Source organism: Panthera uncia, chromosome A2 (assembly GCF_023721935.1).
Source record: "Panthera uncia isolate 11264 chromosome A2, Puncia_PCG_1.0, whole genome shotgun sequence".
Taxonomy (NCBI): domain Eukaryota; kingdom Metazoa; phylum Chordata; class Mammalia; order Carnivora; family Felidae; genus Panthera; species Panthera uncia.
The window spans coordinates 148,466,091-148,491,869 of record NC_064816.1 but is presented as its reverse complement, the minus strand read 5'-3'; the positions used below and the strand labels follow the sequence as shown (position 1 = coordinate 148,491,869).

The window sequence follows — 25,779 nt, the reverse complement described above, 5'->3', positions numbered from 1 at the left end:
TTTAGTCTCCAAAACTCATTTTAGATATTCAACCATACTCACTCAAATTTAACTACTCTAAGTATCATCCTAACACCTCCATGACCCCTGATTTTTTTACTGAAGTGGGTCATGAGTGAGAAGATGCTCAGAAAGAGGAGAGAAAACACTAAGTGGTAAGGATTCTGCCTAACATGCTACCACTGAGCCAGAGTAAGTCCAGCAGAGAGCATGGGATGCAAGACGTAAATCTCTTATTCGGTTTCAATTCTCAGTGAATAGCTCTCAATGGAAAGTGTGATTCTAACAGTGAAAGATGGATAAGTTTTGTGAAACACTGCCCTTAAACAAAAGCAAACTGCTCTATCTTATTTCCATGCAAAGAAATAATCTATTCCAGTGATTCAGGGAAAAAATGGTTATGCTGGACTTGCTGAGAAGTCACCAACGTGGTGACATCCTTTTCTAAGTAATTTGTAAAAGTAATCCTGATTCAATGTTATATTTTTATTACATCCAGATGTTAAAAAACCTAACCCCCATAAGCTGTAACTTCATTGTATGCTTTTCGGTGACCAAGACAGCCCTGTTACTATACCACTACCGCCAAGAAAGTCATTATAGTGTGAGATAAAGTAGCAGTTCCCGTATTTTTAGATTTTTACAATTAGGTAAATTTTAAAAACAATTTTGGAGACCAACACAAGGTGGCAACCCTTCTCCCCCCCCCACCCCCAAATAGAGCCATTAAAGGGCATAATCTCAGAACAACAAAAATCCTTCTCAAGAAATACTAGTTCGCAGGGGCGCCTGGGTGGCTCAGTCAGTTCAGCGTCCAACTGCGGCTCAGGTCATGATCTCACAGTTTGTGGGTTCAAGCCCCGCATCAGGTTTTGTGCTGACACCTCAGAGCCTGGAGCCTGCTTCAGATTCTGTGTCTCCCTCTCACTCTGCCCCTTCCTTGCTGGGTCTCTCTCTCTCAAAAATAAATAAAACCATTTAAATTTTTTTTAAAAAAAGAAAAAAAAAGGAAATACTAGTTGGCAACATTAAACATATACATACATAACACACACACACACACACATATACACATACACACATATACACAGCATGTGTGTGCTCATATACAACACATGTAATAAATTGTTCTTATTTTTTTCCATTTGTCAGGTCTGCAAACTGGGACCCTTACAACTAGTTTATAGAACTACAGTTAGAAGCAGAAGTTAAAAAAAAAAAAAAAGACAAACAGAAGGAGGTATTTCTAGGATAGTTACATACATGCAATTAAGCATGAGAGACTATTTCACCCAAAAACCAGACAGAACTCGAAAGAGAATATAAAAACGCACAGATACATGAAAACTAATATAAAAATATAGTATATTTTTATACTATATAAAAAATACAAAAACAAATGAATATTAACCCTGTTACATATTAAATATATTTAAAGTTATGAGAGTTAACAACATAATAAAGGTCATATATGATAAACCTACAGTTAACATCATATTCAGTGGGAAAATATGGAGACCTTTACCCTAAGGTCAGGAACAAGACAAGGAAGTTCATGCTCACCACTTTTACTCAACATAGTACTGGAAGTCCTAGCCACAGCAATCAGAGAAGAAAAAGGAATAAAAAGCATCCAAATCAGTAAGAAGTAAAACTTTCACTATCTGTAGATGGTATGACACCACATATAGAAAACCCCAAAGACTCCACCAAAAAACAACTAGACCTGATAAACGAATTCAGTAAGGTCTCAGGATACAAAATCAACTTATAGAAATACACTGCATTTCTATACACTAATAATGAAGCAGCATAAAGAGAAATTAAGAAAACAATCTCATTTACAATTGCATCAAAAATAATAAAATACCAAAGAATAAACTTAACCAAGGAGGTAAAAGACCCATACTCTGGAAACTATAAAACACTGATGAAAGACACTGAAGATGACACAAATGAAAAGATACGCCTTGCTCATGGACTAGAAGAACAAATATTGTTAAAATGTCCATACTACCCAAAGCAATCTACAGATTTAATACAATTCCTTTCAAAATACCAAAAATATGTTTCACAGAACTACAGTAAACAATCCTAAAATTTGCATGGAACCACAAAAGACTCTGAAGGGCCAAAGCAATCTTGAGAAAGAAAAAGCTGGAGGTATCACAATCCCAGATTTCAAGTTATACTACAAAGCTGTACTGATCAAAACAGTATGGTACTGGCACAAAAACAGACACATAGATCACTGGAACAGGATACAAAGCCCAGGAAAAAATCTCACAATTATGTGACCAATAATCTTCAACAAAGGAGGCAAGAATATGCAGTGGGAAAAAGTCTCTTCAACAAATGATACTGGGAAAACTGGACAGCAATATGAAAAGAATAAAGCCAGACCACTTTCTTACACCATACACAAAAATAAACTCTAAATGGATCACAGACCTAAATGTGAGAGGTGAAATCTCAAAATCCTAGAAGACAGCACAGGCAGTAGGTCTCTGACATTTTCCATAGTAGCATTTTTCTAGGTATGTCTTCTGAGACAAGGGCAACAAAAGCAAAGATAAAATACTGGGACTACATCAAAATTAAAAGCTTCTGCACAGCCAAGGAAACAATCAACAAAACAAAACAAAAAACAACCTACTGAATGGGAGAAGATATTGGTAAATGAAATTATACAACTCGACACCATAAATAAATAAATAAATAAATAAATAAATAAATAAAACAATAAATAAATAAAACAAATAATCCAATTAAAAAATAGGCAGATGACACAAACAGACATTTCTCCAAAGAAAACATCAAGATGGCCAACAGACACGTGAAAAGATGCTCAACATCACTCATCATCAGGGAAATTCATATCAAAACCACAATGAGATATCACCTCACACCTGTCAGGATGGCTAAAATCAAAAACACAAGAAACAACAAGTGTTGGCGAGGGTGTGGAGAGAAAAGAACCCTTGTGCACTATTGGTGGGAATGCAAACTGGTACAGCCACTGTGGAAAAGAGTATGGGGGCTACTCAAAAAATTAAAAGTAGAATTACCATATGACCCAGCAATTCCACTACTGGGTATTTACCTAAAGAACATGAAAACATTAATTCAAAAAGATTTATGCACCCCTATGCCTACTGCAGCATTATTTACAATAGCCAAATTATGGAAGCAGTCCAAGTGTCCACTGACAGATGAATGGATAAAGAAGATGTAGAGTGTGTGTGTGTGTGTGTGTGTGTGTACATACATACATATGCTGGGATATTATTCACCCATAAAAAAGAATGAAATCTTCCCATTTTCAACCACGTGGATGAATCTAGAGAGTATAATGCTAAGTAAAATAAGTCAGAGAAAAACAAATACCATATGATTTCACTCATATGTGGAATTTAAGAAACAAAACAAATGAACAAAGGGAAAAAAAAGAGACAAACCAAAAAACAGACTCTTAACTTTACAGAACAAACTGATAGTTACCAGAGGGAAGGAGGGTGGGGGGGATGGGTGAAATAGGTGAAGGGGATTAAGAGTCCACTTATCTTGATGAGCACTGAGTAATATATAGAATTGTTGAATCACTATATTGTACTCCAGAAACTGATATAACACCATATGTTAACTATACTGGAATTAAAATTTAAAAATTAAGTTAAAAATAAAGTTATGGGAGTTAAAATCGACATACCAGGAATGTAAGAATAAACATAAATCAACAACAATGTTCAGAAACCTATCCTAGTAGGTAAGAATTTAACATGAGAAAGGCGGCATTACAACTCAACAGAGAGTAATTAATAAATCAAATAAATGGAATTAAAGATACTAATTTCATCTATCAAATTATAAACTGGCAAAATGGAGAAGAAACAGGACCACTCAAGCACTGCTGGTAACAGTATACCATGAAACTCTTCTGGAAAGCAATCTAAAAGCATCTGCCAAGAATTCTGCCATCCTCTTGTGTTTCTTCTTTTTGTTTCTTTATTTTCCAAACTTTCTATAAAGTATTAATGTCATAATGGAAATACAGTAAAATAATTTTTAAAACTCTTTACCTTATTTGACCTGATAATTCTATGTAAGCTTATTTCAAACCACTACTTAGATTCAAGAATATCTGTTAAGAACTTATGCCATAGAAAGTAACACGCTAGAGTGCCTGGCTGCTCCATAGGAAGGGTATACGGCTCTTGATCTTGAGGTCATGAGTTCGAGCCTCATGCTTTAAGTTGTACAGACTACTTAAAATAAATAAATATTTTTTTTGAAAAAGAAAGTAATATGGTAAATGTCAGAAAGAATTAAAAAAATTTTTTTAATTGTAAAAAATTACATAGTATACTGTTACCAGCGGTGCAGAGCCCAATGCAGGGCTCAAATCCAAGAACCAGGGCTCAAATTCATTAACCAGGAGATCGTTACCTGAGCCAAAATCCACAGTCAGATGCTTAACCAACCGAACCACCCAGGTACCCTCAGAAAGAATTTAAATTAAGTAGTAAAAATCCTGTCCTGAACAATCTTAAAACAAGACAATCTACTCAAAAATTAACTGAGTACCTTCCAAGTGCCAGCCTTCGTGGATTTTATAGTACTGTAGACAGGAGAAAGATTACACAAATTACAGTAATGATACACAGTAGAAAGGAAAATATAGGTGGTACCAGACTTTTCTAACCGCGGTCTTAATCAAGGCTTTCTGTAGATATTTATGCCCGGACAACATGAGTAGAAGGATCAGAACAGGAAGTGACTAGACAAGATTAGTGCTGAACAAAATCACTCCTGTTGTGGTGGGGGATGAGCAAAGATAGGGAGATGGGTTAGGAAGGGAAGAAATGCAGAGATGTGCAAGAAACTCCTAAGTTACTGGGGGCATAAAATATATATTTAAGCAGCAAACATGATGATGACGACGACCAAGATGATGATGGCTACCACCCGCTGAGTGCTAACTTTGCACCAGCGCCTCTTCTAAGTGTAACCATCTATTATTTCACATTTGACAAATGGGAAAAGCTAAAGCTTGGAAAGGGCAAATAACTTGGCTAAGATCACACAGAAAGTAATTGAGCTAATCTTCAAACTCATGACTATCTGGCTCCAAAGTGCCATTCCATTAAAAGTTCTATAAGAGAAGTTATAGAATCTCTGGGGTCATTTTCCTACTTGGAGACCCCTTAAAACTCAATACCAGAAACTGAAACCAGTGTCCCCACTGTCAGCCACCTCCAAATTAGCTCCTTCCACTTGAACATTCCCATTTTATTCATCCTGTTTTTCTGCCTTAAAACTTCAGTGAGCTAAAATTAAAAAGACTCATGATACCAAATGTTAACAAGGATGTGGGGCTACTAAAACTCTCCTACATGGCTGGTGCGAAATGAAGACCCATTCTGCAAAACAGTTGACAGTTTCTTATAAGCTTAAACGTACACTTCACATATGACCTAACAATCCCACTCTTCGTATTTACTCAAGAAAAATGGAAATGTATGTTCACCCAAAAAGCTATATGCCAACGTTCAGAACATCTTTATTCATAGCAGCCAAGAACTATGGCTTACTATGCAGCAACACAAGGGAAGGAACCGCTGACAACATGCAACCCATGGATGAATTTCAAAAGCATCATGCTAAGTCAGAGCGGCCAGACACAAAAGACTTTAAGATTCCCAGAAACCACAGAAACGCTAGAAACCACAAAATAAAAACAAATAAAAAACTTATACTGACATGAAGTAGGTCTGAGAATACCAGGGACCAGGAATGAAGGGAGAGGATTATCTATGGAGAGGTATCAGGGAACTTTCTGGGTTCTGGGGAGAACAATTTAAATGAATGAATTGTAGGTACTTACCTTTCAGAAGTGCTGATTTTTAGAACTCCTCATTATTCTTTCTACTTCAACTCTCTCCCCACAAACCTTTGTTCATGTGGTTTTTCACATCTGCAATTTCCTTTTTATTCCACCTGCCATTGCTATAATCTCGGCCACTATTTTTCATTTAAATGTGGTGAATGCCTTAATTAGCCTCTCTTCCCTCATTTATCTTAGTTTATCCTGCATTATACCATCCAATTAATACTTCTAAAATACCATTTCGTATCATTCCTCTGTTCAAAATGCTTCAGAAGCATCCTATTATAAAATAAATCCAAAACCCTTAATAAGGCATTAAAGGCATTTAAACTACCTTTCCAACTTTTTCTTACAATTTTCCAACTTGAACACTCTGATTCATTCAACCTATCTATCCACTCTCCTCCTAAACACACTGAAGTTCATCTTTCTTCTGCCTTCCCCTTATTGGGAATAATCTCTTACTCCTCTCTGAATTTCCCCACCCTTCCCAGCTAATAAGTTTTAAACCCTTCCTCCTTCATGCTTTCTACTTAAAATCAAAATGATCTTTTTCTACTCTCCTAACATTTTTTATCTAAGGACAGCTAGCTAACTGCCTCTAAGATTTACCTAGGGAAAAACTAAAAAAACAAATAGGTTCTGTTGGAATGGGCATGATTACACATAACTTCTGCATAACTAGCACAAATAACTTCTGCATAACTAGAAAGATCTAGGAACATTTTAGTCTAATCAAGCTGATCAGGAGTTACCACAGGAAGACATAACTGCTATAACTTGTACAAAGGATGTACAGGTGTAAGTTCTTCACCAACCATCCTATCAATCATAGCATCATAACAATAATAAAGGTATAAATTACATATACTGTGACACATCCATTCAATGCTAATGGTCATTTAAAAAATTTTTTTAATGTTTATTTATTTTTGAGAGAGAGAGAGCAGGAGCAGGGGAGGGGCAGAGAGACAGGGAGACACAGAATCTGAAGCAGGCTCCAGGCTCTGAGCTGTCAGCACAGAGCCCGACGCGGGGCTCAAACCCACAAACTATAACATAGTGACCTGAGCCGAAGTTGGACACTTAACTGACTGAGCCATCCAGATGCCCCACTAACAGCCATTTTAAAACCATGTGGTAGAGGAATATTTAATAGTACGGAAGGCTATAAAAGTAGTTTACCAAATGCTATGTATAGTTCAGGCTAGTCATAGAAAAGACAGTATTCACTAAGCATTTGAAAGTGTTCAGCTTAGGGGTGCCTGGGTGGCTCAGTCGGTTAAGCGGCCGACTTCGGCTCAGGTCATGATCTTGCGGTCCGTGAGCTCGAGCCCCACGTCGGGCTCTGTGTTGACGGCTCAGAGCCTGGAGCCTGTTTCAGATTCTGTGTCTCCCTCTCTCTGACCCTCCCCCGTTCATGCTCTGTCTCTCTCTGTCTCAAAAATAAATAAACGTTAAAAAAAAAAAAAATTAAAAAAGGAAGTGTTCAGCCTAAACTGGTAATTGTGGAGATGACATTAAAATAACAAGATCTTGTTTTCTTGCTTTTTTTAAAAATAAGATCTTTTTTAATTCTCATACAAACAGTAGGATCTCATTTATGAAAAACACAACAATATATGTCCATAAATATATGTAAAAAGCTCAAAGAATCACAACAAGCAGATAACCATGTTTGCTACAATGGAGAGGGGATACAATTGGAGACAGTCGTGAAGGAAGATTTTGACTTAATATGTATCGTTTGAATTTTTCCCCCTTTGGTAGGAACTAGAAAACCTGCTGGATGAATTCTCAAAGAGTTGTAACACTGTGAATTTGTTCGTAATAACAGGAATGTATTCATATGCTACTTAGACGATTAAAAATAATTTTCTTAAGTGCAAGAGAGTACATCTGTAAGCAGACAAGCATTTTTAAAAGCCCTGAAAGGGCTACATATCCAACTACTAACAGTGGTTATGCTTGGTAGTGGGATTATAGATGATTAAGTGATTTTTACTTTCTTCCCTTTTTTATCTGTATTTATGTATTCTTTTACACTGAACAAAATCTTTTGAAATATGTAAATGCTTACATAAACACATCTCTAGAACAAGAAACTCAAACAGTGATTATCTCGGGCGGGGGGGCGGGGGGGGGGAACTGGTTAGCTAGGAGTTAGGAGTAGGAGGGAGATTTACTTTACATCATATTCCCTTCATATCTTTTGAGTTTTTGTCAAGTACATGTACTACCTATTCAAGAATTTCTTCATCTGGCCCACCAAATGTTCAATACCATTTGGGTTTTCACTCCTTACATGGTTCTGCTTCCTAGTCCCACTTCGGGGAAAGAGCTTTGGACAACCTGTATTAGACACCGCGGTGCCCAAGTAGCTCTTTCTCAAATCCCTCCCGGATAGCCAGGATTTTAATAGTCTCTCCTCTACCTATCAATGGCCTTCTGCCAAAGCATTTACAGTCAGGCACATCCCAGCTCCTTCCTTCATCACAGAGGCCACCAGAGTACAGTTTTCTGGCCTCAATTCCCTTTTCCTCATCTCCTGGTCTTCCTGGAAACAATTCTCTCTTGGCTTGCCCTCCGCCTCACCTCCTCTTTTCCATTCTCCACCCTCTAGTTCTCTGGCTCCCCAGTTACGCTCAAGTCCAGTGATATGCAAATGGTATAAACTGGAACCAAATACTAGACAATTCACAAATATTAGAATTTCACCTAATTCTAAGGAAATCAAGATACATTGGCAAAGGATTATATTATAGGGTCTTCCTGAATAGGCCTGTTTTGAACTGGTCTCTTTTCCAGCAGCCTTAGAAAGGATCCTCCCTGCAGTAGAATCAAAGTCTTATTTGATAAATTTTCCAGACCTTAGCCTTGTTAATGTTACACAGTTTACACAATAAATGCATCCTATAAAAACACAAAACTTATTTTCCAAATTAAAAAAAATAATCTTGAGCTTTGCTACATCTAAAATGAAGAATCCCCTTTGAATCTATTCCCCTAGATCACTAGTTTACTATGACTCAGAAGAAAATGACTTACTGAATCATTAGTACCTGTTTAACCTGATAATCAGTATTTCAAGCCAATGCTGTCTGATTACACTATAACACTAAGCTGGAAAACAAACAAACAAAATGTTCTTGGTACAGGATCCCACCCCGGTCACCTCCCTGCCAATTAACTCCAGGTAATAAGAAACCTAACTAATAAGCAACATTCATTGATCACCTATGGAAGACAGAGGAAGCATGACAGTGAATGCTAAGACTGCAGTCTTTTTTTAATGTTTATTTATTTATTTATTTTGAGAGAGAAGGGGAGAGAGAATATACCACTGAGTGAGGGGCAGAGAGGGAGGGAGGGGGAGGAAAATGGGGTGGGGGAGAGGGAAAGAGAGAGAAAGAGAGAGCGAGAGAGACAGAAAGAGAGAATCCCAAGCAAGTTTGTACCGCCAGCAGAATCTGACGTGGGGCTCAAACTTACAAACTGAGATCACTGAGCTGTGAGAAACTGAGCTGAAATCAAGAGCCAGACACTTAACCAACTGAGCCACCCAGGTGCAATCTTATAACTGAGAAGAATGTAACTCCTGATCACCAAGCTTCTCTATTTGCCCCAGCCTGGTCACAACCTTATCATTCTCCACTTCCACTGATTTCCTTAACCCGCCCATAGAAAAGAGTAGAAATGTAAGTCAGTGGAAAGACACCCAAGAGCTGACTTAACAGCACAGATATAACGTACACAGATTTCTTGAATCGGCACTTAGGATATTGGGCCTTCCTTCCAAATACCCTAAAACTGCTCATTCTCAATTGTTCCTAATGGTTTCAGGAAGCTGAAGAGAATTTGTTTAGCTCAAAGAGGTCAAGGAACTGAAAAGGCATGTCATGACAAGTGATTCCAATTGGTAACTCCAATAAAGAAAACTATTATTTAAGAATTCTTCCTTGCCCCTCAACACGTCTCTGGAGGCAAGGGAAACAAAAGCAAAAATGAACTACTGGGATCTCATCAAAATACAAAGCTTCTGCACAGCGAAGGAAACAATCAGCAAAACTAAAAGGCAACCGACAGAATGGCAGAAGATATTTGCAAATGACATATCAGATAAAGCGTTAGTATCCAACATCTATAAAGAACTTATCAAACTCAACATCCAAAAAACAAATAATCCAGGGAAGAAATGGGCAAAAGACATGAATAGACACTTCTCCAAGGAAGACATCCAGGTGGCCAACCGACACATGAAAAAATGCTCAACATCACTCATCATCAGGGAAATACAAATCAGAACCCCAATGAGACACCACCTCACACCTGTCAGAATGGCTAACATTAACAACTAAGGCAACGACAGATGTTGACGAGGATGCAGAGAAAGAGGATCTCTTTTGCATTGTTGGTGGGAATGCAAGCTGGTGCAGCCACTCTGGAAAACAGTATGGAAGTTCCTCAAAAAACTAAAAATAGAACTACCCTCCGACCCAGCAATTGCACTACTAGGCATTTATCCACGGGATACAAGCGTGCTGTTTCGAAGGGACACGTGCACCCCCATGTTTATAGCAGCACTATCAACAATAGCCAAAGTATGGAAAGAGCCCAAATGTCCATCGATGGATGAATGGATAAAGAAGATGTGGTTTATATATACAATGGAGTATTACTCGGCAATCAAAAGAATGAAATCATGCCATTTGCAACTACGTGGATGGAACTGGAGGGTATTATGCTAAGTGAAATTAGTCAGAGAAAGACAAAAATCATATGATTTCACTCATATGAGGACTTTAAGAGACAAAACAGATGAACATAAGGGAAGGGAAACAAAAATAGTATAAAAACAGGGAAGGGGACAAAACAGAAGAGACTCAGATATGGAGAACAAACTGAGAGTTACTGGAGGGGTTGTGGGAGGGGGGATGGGCTAAATGGGTTAAGGGGCATTAAGGAATCTACTCCTGAAATCATTGTTGCACCAGATGCCAACTAATTTGGATGTAAATTTTAAAAAATGAAAAATAAAAAAAAATTTTTTTAAGAATTCTTTCTTGCCCTATATTTAAGAATCTCCCAACCTCAGTCTGTTTTAAAAGGTTGTTATTTTATGTTTTTATTACATATGTAGTACCATATATTGTTGGTCTATAGAACCTAAATTTCTGGTACTTGTGCTTCACAAAAAGAATTTATTTTGTGGTAGTACAGCAGATTTATCCAAACTGCTTTACCCAACCCTACCATGTTGATCTTTAGGGACCAGACCTAACAGAAGGCCAAAACAGAGGAAAAACAGCCAAGGAAGTTCCCAAGGAAGCTGTAACCCCTCATAAAGTGTCGATGATTATCAAATAATATGAGTCACTGATAAAATTCTTAAACCTCCCAGAAAGAGTGCATAAATGTTTTCTAACATCCACTTGTGTCCGTCTCATATTTGAGGCCACTTTTTAAGCAATCCATAATTATTTTAAATAATTATGCTTAAAAAAAGCATATTTCCTTTTCACTCAATTGAGTAGTATTTACTAAGAAGTCACTCATTGGAAATTATACAGTTATTCCAAATATTGCCATTCTCTTCTTGCAGCATTATTTATAATAACCAAGTTATGGAAATAACCTAAGTGTCCACTGATACATACATGGATAAAGAAGATATACACACACACGCGCACGCACACACACACACACACACACACACACGCACACAATGGAATATTACTCAGCCATAAAAAATGAAATCTTGCCATCTTGCCAGCTGGGACAATATGGATGGAGCTAGAGAGTATAACGCTAAGGGAAGTAAGACAGAGAAAGACATGATTTCACTCAGATGTCGAATTTAAGAAACAAAACAAATGAACAAAGGAAAAAAGAGGCAAACCAACAAACAAGCCTCTTAACAACAGAGAACAAATAGATGGTTACCAAAGGGGAGATAGGTAGGGGGATGTGTGAAGTAGATGAAGGGGATTAAGAGTACACTTATCATGGGGTGCCTGGGTGGCTCAGTCAGTTGAGCGTTTGACTCTTGATTTTGGCTCAAGTCATGATCCCAGGGTCATGGGATCAAGCCCCACATCGGGCTCTGCCCACAGACCACATGCAGAGCCTGCTTGGGATTCTCCCTCTCGGCCCCTCACCTGCTCACGTTCTCTCTCAAAATAAATAAACTTTAAAAAAAAAAAAAAAAAAGAGTACACTTACCACGATGAGCACTGAGGAATATATGTAACTGTTGAATCACTATATTGTACACCTAAAACTAATATAATACTGTAAGTTAACTATACTGGAATTAAAATAAAATTTAGAAAAAAAGATGTTGCCATTCTTTAAAACATATCAGGGCAAAATCAATTTTAAAAAGCTTGTATACAAAAAGAAAATCAAGACTTTATAAATATACTTTTCTATTAAAAACAGTATTAACTCCATTTGATCAAGTGATTTTATTTTTCAATTGCTTTATTTATAAGATTGCTGAAAACTACTTTCCTACCATCAAATCTACCCTTATCCTCTCTTTTAAAATAAATATGAAGCTATCAGGGCTCCGAGAGTCCAAAATCACATAGAGTTAAATATCAAATGTGGCATTCAAAATCTATATGGTAAAGTAAGTGAATTTTAAAGCCATAATGTGACTTCAGAAATGCTAATAAATGTTTGGCTGAATACATGTCTTCCTATTCAGAGAGTCATTCAGATTCAAAGAGCTGAGCAGCTGAGCCCCTGCAAGGCACCGGATATTATGCTAAGCACTTCCATTTAGATTATTGAATTTATATCCGATTCTAGGATACCATGATCTTTCAAGATGGCTAGGGTAACAGAGTGAGAAAAACCACTAAAAGAAATCTTCCAACCACCACAGGTTTTCCTATGCCCTCGAAGGCTCAGAGAACAAGTCTATACCCATCAAAGCGAACCTCATTCACTGATGTAGAGTGTATACAGCCTCAGAAAAAGCATACACAATCTAGAAACCATCTAAAAACTGAGTTGGAAATTCAGGATATTCAGGAAACTAGGACATCTAGCCTAAACATTTGGAGCCTTAAAATTGAGAATGAGGAAAGGAACACAAACCTCTTTAAATTGTATCCTGCTTTCTTCCTATAGTAACCAACAAGAAAAATTTGGAACCTATGGAGAAGTATCAAAGGTTGGACTTAGCTATTTAATAAGATTTATATACAACAACCAATTTAGTATGCTCTAAGTAAAATTAAGCACTGAACAGTTACATTCCTCTTTTCCCAAGAAAACATGTAGCAATTAATGCTGAACATTCATTGTTACATTACCTAAAAGGTAACAGGACACAGGCAATAAAAAGAGGACAGAATAGAGGGAAAAAACAAACCATTTGATACAGGGTACTATGCTTACAATTTTATAAATCCTATAATTTCCATTACTGCTTTTCAACTACTAAAATTGTCTCCATCCCTTCCCCCAAGCAACTGCTGCAAGACAAAGGACACATCCTGAACTCCACATTCTCCCTCCTTTTCCCTCAAGTGGCAGCCAGCTCCACTTCACACAGCTCCTTTCCAGCACAAGGAACCGCCACACACACGCACTCCAGACCACAAGAAGCCCATAAACTTGCCTCAGCCCTCCACCACACCACTCAATTTGTCACTAACGTTGCTTATAGACCCAGCCACCACTCAATGCATCTTATTATTCCCCCGTATCATGGAAACCCCCAACTGAGTTTAACTTGCTCCGTTCTCTGAAACTTCCTACAAATGCATTCTCCTCCACAACGGAAATGGCAGGCCCTCCCACCTGTATCACCAACCACCCAGCTCACAGAAGACAAGGGGCAGATGTGAAAGTACATGGACTGATAAGTTAAATAAATCAGAAAAAAAGAAAGAGTGAAGCAAGTATACCAAGTCTCCAACTAGGGCCTGAGAGCTGGATACGGCCCACAGATGTATTGTTTAGTCTAGTAGGTGTTTTAACTAGAAGCCAATATTTAAGAAATATTAGAGGAAAATCCAGACTTCAGCCTTCTTTTGAGAAACGTAAAGATGTGACAACCATAAGCCCAAGTCCCCGCAAAGTAAGAAGGGCTACAGCTGACAGGAGCTGTCCCCTATTTCAGACAACCCCCCACCTTTACTGTTCACGTGGCCTGCTTCGCTGGTGGATCAGTGGGCATCTGAATTTGCTACAGGATACTAAAGGAACTATTGGACAGTAAACTACAGTCAATAAAGATCTTCAGTGATTAAGAGTGACCTTTTGCGAGAGCCTAGCACCGTACAACATATCTCCTCCCAGGTCACTTTGGCCCGATGATTTTCTTAAAGGGTTCCAAATACTTTGTTGCGGTCTTTACGAAGACTGTAATAACTAACTGTCTGTAAATGGTGATTGACCGTTTGGAGAATGACCAAAGATAAAGGCCATTTGGAACAGAATGCCTGAGCTAAAAGATCAAAATCAGTGGGGCAGTCAAATAATAGAGGTTAAAAATCCCATGCATGTTTGTATCAAAAAGAATTTATGACATGTACAATGAGACGGAGCAGTTCTCCACGAGACTGACATGTTTAAGTAGTATTTCCTATTTAGATAGCACCTTAAATATTTCCAACATTAAAAATCTATTTTTTCATCTGACGCTGACAAAACCCCTGTGCTATAAATATAAAGTTGGCTACACAGATCTTGTTTTCCCCTGACAGATACCAAAGCATAAAAAAGCCAAGAGGCTTCACTAAGGTCGGCTAGTTAACATGGTAAAGATAGGATGAGAATCCAGCTGTGTTAACTCACAATCCTGTGCTCCTTCCGCTTCTTACCCACTCGATATCCTACGATGGGCAGAAAAGTTATTCCAGGGATTACAGACAAATGTGGTTTGACAGGAGACTGGAAGAATCCATTCAATGACTGCACCAAGGTCTCCAAAATTCCTTCCAGTTGCAAGAGCGGAACTGGCCTTTCTACTCACTTTCAGATCCCCAGAGTCATTCAATTCCACAGGCTCTGCTTGGTACTCGATTTGTGTGTCTATGTCTTGTCTTCCCAATTATTCTGAAAGTTTCTCCAAGAGAAAGCAACTATCATGCCCCTTTGTATGTCCAACGTAAATCCTCAAGTACTTTATCATTTATACACAAAATTTAACAAAAAAAGTGCATCTCTCGTTCTAAAAAGCAGAGAGCTAGAAGTAACCTTAAGTGATTTTCAGAAATAATGACAAGGACAACTAAATTATATGAAGGAAACAAAAGTTAGAAGGTAGCTAGTTTCATGTTTTATAAACCTCCAAATTAAGTCCTCGTTTTATCACCAAAAAAAGTTTTTTAAGGAAATTAAAAAAAAAAAAAAGGAAATGTAACCTTGGTGGGTTAACATTTTGCAATATTTTACATATACTATTTAAGGCTTTTTACTTGAAATATAAATATACATATAACATATGCATAAATATAAATATACATACAGACATCCCAATTTGCTACCTCTCAACACCAAAAAAATCTTTGCTGTTTATTTTTTTAAATTTTTTGTTAATGTTTATCTTATTTTTGAGAGAGACAGAACATGAGCAGGGCAGGGACAGAGAAAGAGGGAGACATGGAATCCAAAGCAGGCGCCAGGCTCTGAGCTGTCAGCACAGAGTCCAACTCAGGGCTCAAACCCACAGCCGTGAGATAATGACCTGAGCCAAAATCAGACGCTAAACCGACTGAACCTCCCAGGTGCCCCAAATCTTTGCTGTTTAGAAGGGATCTTTTGTGACAGCCCGGGGCCTAGAGGTGGATAAAGTATCTTCTCCCATCACTTTCAACCTGACGATTTTCTTAATTAAAAGGGTCCAAATAATTTGTTAAAACATACATAGTTAATACCCGTAATACTCATGGCACATAAAGGCCTCATAGGGTAGGACATTTTAAATCTCTACTTAGAAAGGAAATACGAGGGGTGCCTAGGTGGTGCAGTTGGTTAAGCATCCAACTCTTGATCTCAGCCCAGGTCGTGATCTCGCAGTTCGTGGGTTCAAGCCCCGCACTGGGCTCTGCGCTAATGGTGTAGATCCTGCTTGCGATTCTGTCTCTCCCTCTCTCTGCCCCTCCCCTGCTTGTGCTCTCTCTCTCTCAAAATAAATAAATAAACTAAAAAAGAAAAAAAAAATTTAAAGAAAGGAAATAAGAGAGTAAGTAGCCACAATAAAAATCTAGAGAAGAAATATAACCCATTAATTTGAATTATAACAAGAGTAATATTTTCTCCCTGCATAATTACAGCGCCTGGATACAACCCAGTTATTTGGAACTGGATTTTACACATCAACCACCTTCTTCAGAATATTGGTTTTTCCATGGCAAGTACTATCCAAGAGCTCCCCAATAAGATTTAATGCTAACTCTGAGGCAGTACATCATACACTGAGTCACAATACTTATAGGATCATATGCTAGGAATTCTTCCATTTGCAAAGGGCAATTCTAATTCTTAGTTCTATAACCTATGGAAAAAATAGGCACTCCAATGTAGTATTAGAGGAATGGAAACTGGCAACTTAGAAACTGGTAATTTGGTTAATATATACCCAAACTAAATAAATAAATGCATATATCTTTTGACCTAAAAATTCCACTTCTAGGAATCTGCCCAACAGATAAACTTGCAACTCTGTGAAATACCACGCGACTAAGTAATTTACTGTAGCACTATTTACAACAGCAAACTTTTGGAAACAATTTAAATCATTTGGGGACTGGTTAAATAAACTGTGATATGTCCATACAATGGAATACCATGCAACCCTGAAAGAGAGAGAGGGAGGGAGGGAGGGAGGGAGGGGGAGGGAGAGAGAGAGAGAGAGAAGAAAGTTCTCTTTGTATTGATATGAATAAATCTCCAAGTTAGAGTAAATGAAAAAAACAAAGAACAGAAGGACCCCCAAAAGCATTATGCGCCTCTGGGAGGTGAGATTATGTGGGTGAACAAAAGAATGAAAGATTTTTCACTCTACACTTTTTGAGTTCTGAACCATGTAAATATATTGTCTGGTTAAAACATTAAATTTAACCAATGTATCAACTTGCATAAAAAAGCCATAGGGGGCGCCTGGGTGGCTCATCAGTAGAGCATCTGACTCCTGATTTTGGTTCAGGTCATGATCCCAGGAAGGTGGGATCAAGCCCAGCAGGGAGCCTGCTTAGGATTCATTCATTCTCCCATTCTCTCTCTCTGTCTCTCTCTCCCCCTATGCCCCTCTCGTGTGCTAGCACGCTCTCTCACAAAAAAAAAAAAAAATCGTTGGGGCACCCGGCTGGCTCAGTCAGTAAACCATGGGACTCTTGATCTCAGGGTCATGAATTCAAGTCCCACTTTGGGTACAGAGATTACTTAAAAAATCAAGCCATAGTACGTCAGAATATATAACGAGAACACCATATTTTAATTAAACACTACAGTTTACATAACGACTTTTGCTATTCTTTCCATCAAAACGCCCACCAGTCCATCCCCAAATTATTATATAATTACAGAATATAAAGCCAGAAGGAGCTTCAAAGAGTCTTCAAAAAAAGAAAACTGTGGCCCACAAAGGTTAAATAATCTCACCAAAGGACAATTTGTAGGTGGCAAAGTAGGGCCTACAACCTGATCCACATCCCAAAGCATTCTCATACATTTCCCTCACCCCAAATACATTCTTCATTAGCACAAGGAGCCAACTAGTGTCAACCAAGATCCTAGTTGAATCTGGATAACATGAATGACAGGGCTAGCACCACCTGACCTCCTATCTCTGTGAGACAGTTTTCAGTGCTTACAGGGGAACCCGAAAGGGGTCTTGCTTTTCATGGGTTATGTTTTAGCAAAGTGCCATGAAGTCAAGTCATAGGATAAACATCAGGAGTGAGGAGGGGAGAGGGCTTTCCTACAAACCCAGTTACTAGAAAACTTGAGGAAAATGTTAAGCAACTTCACAATCAGGTCATTAGAATTTATTTTTACATTAAAACCAATACCAATCTATTCATGGCACAGAATTTAAAATGTACATGAATGTTTAAGGTAAACAAGAGACTTTCAAAGAAATTTCATGCTGCTTCTGATTGATTCTGATCCCCAGGGCCTACAAGTACACACATTCATTCTCTTAAAGTCTAAAGAGGCATGAAAACTGGAGACATACTACACCAAGGGAATTAAAGTGGTCTTTTCAATGGCAGTGGAAAGACAAAGGATCAGAGCTGGACACACATGGATATGTAGCTTAGTTCCTGCCACTGTGTGATCTTGAGCTCAGAGCCTCAGTTTCTTCATGTGTAAAACGCACTCAGTATTACTTAGTATGTGGTGTTATTATAAGGATGGGAGAAAATGTAAGTTAAGCAAGGTACCTGGACTCTATAAGGAGTGCAATTTATAAGAGCAAAATAAGATTTGCAGTGGGTATTATAAGCCCTCCCAACCAGTCACAGGTGGAAAAAAGGCCAACAGGGTAAAATGACCTAGTGAAGAGTATATTGTACTCACATATTTCATTTCAAACTTCTTAGCCAACATTTCCACTTCTTGCCTCTCTTGCTGCTCGTCATTAAATGGGTCTTCTGTGTGAATGGGCTTCTTCTGATTCAAAGAAAATGGGAAAAGAAATAAAAGTATTAGTACTGCTTCAACCAGAGGCAAATACATCCTTAAATTTAATAATGAGCGTCAAAATTTCCAAATATTAACAAATGAGTTAGAAGCATTAAAAGTAACCAGAAAGAGGGGCGCCTGGGTGGCTCAGTCGGTTAAGCGTCCAACTTCGGCTCAGGTCATGATCTCACAGTCCGTGAGTTCGAGCCCTGCGTCGGGCTCTGTGCTGACCGCTCAGAGCCTGGAGCCTGTTTCAGATTCTGTGTCTCCCTCTCTCTCTGCCCCTCCCCTGTTCATGCTCTGTCTCTCTCTGTCTCAAAAATAAATAAACGTTAAAAAAAAAAATGCTAAAAAAGTAACCAGAAAGAAATGTTCATCTGTAGCAAAATAACACTTCAGTTTTAATGGATTCTTACACATTCTCAAGTTTTTCGGTGAACAGCTCAACAATTCAACTTGTCTCCTCCTACAGAATGATCTATGGCCACCATGTCCAAAATAAAAAGGCCAAAAATCCCCCAAGAAAATTAGATAAAAACAAAAATCCCACTTATAACTCTAGTTTGAGATCTTCCCAACAAAGATAACTGCTTTGGTCAGGAAATGCTTCTCAAAGGATCACCTGGTTATTCATCAGTGTCCCCGCTGATTTATCTGCCCTGAGCTGTCACTAGAGTATCTGTAGCTGCTACAGCCTTCTGCTGAGGCCGGGCATCAACACCTCTACCTACATCACCTACTTTTGTTGGTTTAATTTTTTCTAACGTTTATTTATTTTTGAGAGAGACAGACAGAGCGGGAGCATGGGGAGGGGCAGAGAGAGGGGGAGACACAGAATCCAAAGCAGGCTCCAGGCTCTGAGCTGTCAGCACAGAGCCCGACGTGGGGCTCGAACCCACGAACCGCGAGATCATGACCTGAGCCGAAGTCCGACGCTCCGCCAACTGAGCCACCCAGGTGCCCCAACATCACCTACTTGTTATCAATGGGTAGTCATTCAGGGAATACATACTACCTTCAAACAAAGCTAGAAAAGTGAAGTAGCTGCGAATAGATTACATTACCATGGCTTCCTTCTAGCAGGGGAGAATCAAAGTTTATTATAATACATGGTTTTTAAAAAACCACACAAACAGCTCGGATCCCACATTTGCCATCCATTTACCGAAACAAACAAAAACATAAATCACATCCTTTACTCAGGTTTACTATTTTAGCAGGCACATTTCATATATATAGTTTTTCAGCACAAAAAAGGGGAAACAAGGAGCTGCATATGCATCAAAATTCTACTTGTACCCAATTATGAACAACTGACTAGAAAGTTAATTTTTTAAAAAAGGAAGGCTAGGTATTTTTACTGAGGTAGTATTTTCAGGAATTAAAGATAAAGTATATTACAAGTGAAATATTGGATACAGATTCAGCTGAATCTGAAGAAAAAAATTCAGAAGGGACAAAGGTTTGCACACTTTGGAACAGAGATATTTCATCCTGGGTATAAAGGCTGAGGTTTGGTCAGTCTAAAAACATGACAGAAAAATATGAACAGAATTCATACAAAACAATTCATCAGACCTAGGGTATAAGAATAAAAGGATGCTCTTAAAGCTTAAAGAAGTAATCTTAGAATCAACTTGTAAAATTATCTACTGCAATTAAGTAATATATTTACAGAATCCTTTATCCCAGTAGGAGTTACCTGTGCAAAAAATACATATGACCTGAAAGGAATAATTAAACCAGCAGGAAGAGACTGATAATGAAATAAGAAATATGAAGCATGTCCAGGATATAGCCCTAACCTGAGCCTAAGGACAGAGAGCAACCACCATGACTGCCATTATGACCTTATGCTTCAAGTCACTGTGAAGTCTAAACACTAGGTCTTCCTGTTGGTCTGACCCGTTTTATATGTGAAATATAAACACACGGACATATATTTTTAATAAGAATCACCTTATGTGCCATTTTATAAGATTTTGTGTAGACTTCATAGAGACATCAAAAATAAATCTCTTACTCTTGACAGTCTGTAAAAGTAAATTTAAGAAAACTGACTCACTCTCCTTTCACAGTTAAGAAATCAACCCCTACCCACAATCAAGGCTCTAAGTAAGCTTTATGGTTTTCCGATGGAAAAAAAGATTTGAAAATCAGTAAATATCAAAATTATGAGCTACCCACAGGCATGAACATTATAATAATTTTGTCCTTTGATGTTAACTCATTAACACCATTTTCGGATCTTTCACGTTACCGAAAATATGCACTATGACAATGGGATGCCATAGAATTCTGTAAAAGTATAACCATATTAACACCATAATCATTTTTTTCCTTTTTTAAGTTTATCATTTTGAGAGAGGGAGAGAGAGAGGGAGGGGGAGAGAGGGAGAGAGGGGGGGAGAGAGGGGGGGAGAGAGGGAGGGAGAGAGGGAGGGAGGGAGGGAGGGAGAGAGAGAGAGCATGGGGTGGGGGGTGGGGCAGAAAGGGGGGGGAGAGGGAGGGAGGGGGAGGGAGGGAGCCAGAGGGGGAAGGAGGGAGAGGGAGAGAGAGAGAGACACCTAAGCAGGGTCCACCTGTCAGCACTGACCCAATGTGGGGCTCGAACCCCACCAACCGTGAGATCATGACCCAACCAGAAATCAAGAGTCGGACGCTTGACCAACTAGCCACCCAGGCACCCCTTTTTCTTTTTATACTATGTGTTCAATTAATCACATTCACAAATGGATGCTCTAGTTAACTGATTCCCTCGTTTACTAAAAGTTAAACAAAAATTACTTGCATAGCAATTACTGCCAGAACTTATATCTAAACTGTACTATTTCCCTTTAGCCAGAAATGGTGAACACATTCATCTCTGAGGATAGAGACAATTGCCATGCCTCAGTCATCATCCCGAACCACCTCAATCAGGGCTTAGCAGTCCACAGAGATAACAAGGTAAGGGTTTAGCTAACCTGCGTCCTTATAACCTAACAAGAAGGGATTTTGTTTTTCATATTTTGCCAACATACACTCATTTAACTGCGCTTTGCCTCATTAATAAAAAATAATATGCAAAAATTCTGTTTGCATTCGGTTAATCAGGGTTTTACTATTCATTTTGTATCTATGAAGGGGAATGGTTTATTTATTTATTTATTTTTTTAACGTTTATTTATTTTTGAGGCAGAGAGAGACAGAGCATGAATGGGGGAGGGGCAGAGAGAGAGGGAGACACAGAATCGGAAGCAGGCTCCGGGCTCTGAGCCATCAGCCCAGAGCCCGAGGCGGGGCTCGAACTCACGGACCGCAAGATCGTGACCTGAGTTGAAGTCGGAGGCTTAACCGACTGAGCCACCCAGGCGCCCCAGAAGGGGAATGATTTAAATGTATCCCGATAAAGATGGTATTCACATGCGACACAGATTTATACCTACACCTATTAACTAAAATCTTATTCAGTGATAGATGGCTATTTCAAAATTTAGAATCTTTTTTCTTTTAATTTTACACAATGTCTTTTCCTTGCCTTTCTACTCAAACTCTGCTACACAGTAAGTTTTTCAATTACAAAAACTCAACATTAAAACTATTTTGAAAAGATTATAACATCCTTAAAAATAACTGGACTCTCCCTGAGGGAAGAAAAACCAAGTTTGGGAATCACTGCTTTGCAGATCAATTCTGTTGGTTTCATTTTGCTTTTTTTGTTGGTTTCTATTGCTAGGATTTCCTTTCATGGAAATATGACAACCTCATTTAAAGAAATGTTTCCTACAATTCCTTTAAAAATATGTTCATTGGGAGTTATCATAGGTAAATCTGGCAAATCTTGGTTGCAAAGGTGCATTGTATAAACCATGGGGTTTTTTTTGTTCAGAATACAACAAATGATACTTGGCTGAATATACAAGAAAAAGTGACCAATATATCCCAAAATTGAGAGCATAAACAGAAAAACTAATCTGAATTATTCATCTTTCTCCTATTACATGAAACTAGTAGTTCTGATATTATCAGGTTAACAAACAAGGTAGGGGGTCAAAATTAACTTTTTTTGGTCGTAATTAAAAGATAAATATCTACTATTACTTTGTCATGGAATGAATATCATAGCATTAAGAGGATCAGAACAAATCCCTATTTCTACTATAACTCTCGTTTTAGTTCATTTTGGCAGGATCCTCTAAATTTTTTTAAACTATACAATTTTAAGAAGTTTTGTTTTATTAACAAGTGGTACTAGTATGGAAAGAAATACTAATAAAATTACATACAAGCACTTTGCATTTGCGTCCTCATTTGCAAAGTGGGGACAATGGTTCCTACCTCAAGGAGCTCTGCTGGACTGATTCCATAAGCCATACACCTTACTCAGACCTGTGTCTAGCACGCACATAGGAAGAATTCAGTAAATATTAGCTACCATAATGTATTTTTACCCAAATATGATGCTTTTCATCTGTAATGTATGAAGTAGATTAGGGAGTCAAACAGCAAACTTACTTAGATGAGAAGATCAAATACAATTTACTTGAAAAATGCTCCAATCCAGTATTTTCAAAATTATTTTGGAAAAAAGAAACCAAATTTATAAAAAGGAGGGGTACTAAAGTGAGTCTGAAGGATAAAATGTTATGTGGACATGGCCAATATAATCTCTACCCTTGCCAATTCATTTAGGTTGCAAACATTTAAAATGATTTGACCTAGGGGCACCTGTGTGGCTCAGTCAGTTAAGCATCTGACTTCAGCTCAGGTCATGATCTCGTGGCTCATGAGTTCAAGCCCCGTGTTGGGCTCTGTGCTGACAGCTCAGAGCCTGGAGCCTGCTTCAGATTCTGTGTCTCCCTCTCTCTGCCCCTTCTTCCCCTGCTCATGCTCTGTTTCTCTTTCTCTCTCAAAAATAAACATGAAAATAATAATAATAAAGTGATTTGACCACACAACAATATTTACAAATAATGATCAAAAGATTCATTGGCCTTAAAATAAACAAAATCAAGTGACATTAATATATTTTTAAACTAAAGAGTCATTCATCTCAACTATAAAGATAGTTGAGAACAAAAACAAAACAAATGACTTCTTGAGTCCATTAGATCTGTACTGAAACAAACCTAATAAAGAGCATAACCTCTAAATGACAGAGGAAATTGTTCTTACTGCTTTTACTCTATCATTTCCCTTTCTAGTTTACTTCTAAAGACCACCAAAACCTACAATAAAGATTACAATTAGCAACAAACCTCTCTCCTATCTTCGTTGTTCACCAGTTCCATCAAAGGCATACCTATGGATTTTCAACAGTTTCTAAAAATTCAAAGCTAAGATGTTTTTCATTGTTCTCCAAAAATCACCATGGCCAATACACCATCCTCCAACGCGGACCTATAAACTAATGATAAACACTGAAATAAAAGTATGATGGTAGGCGCCAAAGACACCTTCCCATTCAATTACACTAAGAACAAACTATACAGAAAACAAAGCTAAATAGATTTACCAATAGCAACATGAGAGAGGAAAGTAAGTAACCAAATAACCCACTTCTTCATTCCTAGAGCGGAATCCTTAGTCTGAAATTTTTCAGATTACTTTCAAATCCCCTTCAATTAAGAGAAATACCCAACGTTCGCAAGCACACCTCAGAGCCAAACATAAGAGTGAAGAGGACGATGTCGAGGGGTTACACTATCTCTGGGCTTCCGACCGGGGGGCGTGTCCCCCAAGGTTTTCTCTTCCTTTCTACCGGAATGACTGCTGGAGCTCCACAAGGAAAACCCAACCACGTAACTTGCAGAGCTCCCAGATTTTGTATGGGGAGCAGAAAGGAACATAAATTCTGAGGTCCCGAAAGCTGCAGAGGAAAACCGGCTCCGAGCGGCATTCGGAGCAGGCGAGCGAGGGGGGGGTCGGCGGAGCCGGGTGGGAGCCTTGGCCAACCCTGGGGAGCAGGGGAAAGCAGCACCGACCACTCGTCCACCCTCTCGGCCCCTGCCCCCGCCAGCCCACCCTCCCAGGCGACCCGAGACGCGCAAAGTGGGCGTCGGAAGGTGCCAACCACTGGGAGAGGCGGACGCGTCCTGAGACTCCCAGGGTCTGGGGGGTGAGGGAGGAATCTTCTGTACCCGTTGTTCTCCACACAGCAGCAGCTCCGGGTAACTGAACTCCACGCAGCTCTCGTCGGTGGGATCCTTGAGCACCAGCTCCAGGCGCACCGTCTCCCTCGGCGGCCTCTGCTGCGGCTCGGCCCGGGAAGCCGTCTCCCGCGGCGGGGGCGGCTGCAAGTGCAGCTGAGGGAGCGGCGGCGGCGGCGGCTCGGGCCGCGGGGGCTCGCGCTGCAGCGACATGGGCGGCTCGGCGCGGCTGACCTCGCGCTGGGGGAGCGGCTTCTCCCGCGGCGGGGGCTGCACGTCCGACCGGGGGGCAGCCTCCCGCGGGGTCGGCTGCTCCGCCCGGGCCGGCTCGCGGTATGGCTGCGGCTCCAGCCGGGGGGGCTCGCGAGGGTACTCGGGCTCGCGTTCGGCCCCCGGGTAGTCGGCCTCGCGCCGCCTCACCGGTGACAGGCTAATAAACGCTACTCTGCGTGGCTCCGCCATCCCCACTGTTCTGGCCCTGTGCCTTCGCTCGAGCCGGCGCTCGGTTCTACGCCGAGTTGTTTGCCTGCCCGCCCTTCCTTTTGCTTTCCGTCGCTTTTCTTCCCTCCACCACCCTCAGTCGTCTCTGCCGACGCCACCGTGAGTGCGGACCGTGCCCCCTTCCCAGCCACTATGTTCTGATGGGCTCCACCGCCATCGCCAGGGTCGCCGCAGCCGCCATGTTGGATACCCCACATAAATAGAAGCAGGCCGCTGAGCGGGCGCATGCGCAGATAGGAGACGCTCGCGTCCACCGTCGTGGCTGCGGCTCAGTTTTCCTCTTTTCCTCCCAACAGTCTGGAGTCCAGACAGGTCAGCGGAAGTGACGTAGTGGCAGGGCCGGTTTCCTTGGAAACGGAGACGCCGTCTGCGCCCTTCCTAAAAGGGAGGGGTCTGGGGTTTCCCCAGCTTCCCGTTTGCACCCGGAAACCGGAGGCGCGCGTGGGGCTCAGCAAAGAGCCAGCGTCGGGATGCGCTTGGGACTGACCTAATCATGGCGCTGGGTCCCGTCCGGCCCATTCCTCCGGCACTCGGCTCTAATGAGCTGGGGTTGTCAAGATGGTTACTCGAGGCGGAGACGGAGAAAGGGTTGAGGGACGCGAGGACCAGCTG

The 25,779-nt window shown here is 39.9% G+C and overlaps 1 protein-coding gene across 4 annotated transcripts in view; it reads right to left on the bottom strand.

Moving 5' to 3' along the window:
- UBN2 (ubinuclein 2) overlaps positions 1-25,356 on the bottom strand; it is a 77,438-nt gene extending 52,082 nt beyond the window's left edge. The window contains exons 1-2 of one of the 4 annotated variants that reach the window (XM_049641948.1): positions 24,658-25,356; positions 18,431-18,523 (exon numbers count right to left, since the gene is read on the bottom strand). In XM_049641948.1, coding sequence (XP_049497905.1) covers positions 18,431-18,523; positions 24,658-25,128 — 564 coding nt within the window. In that variant the 5' untranslated portion in view covers positions 25,129-25,356. The remainder of the gene's footprint in view (positions 1-18,430; positions 18,524-24,657) is intronic. The other 3 variants (XM_049641947.1, XM_049641946.1, XM_049641949.1) reach the window with 3 other exon arrangements.
- Between the last annotated feature and the right edge of the window lie 423 nt (positions 25,357-25,779).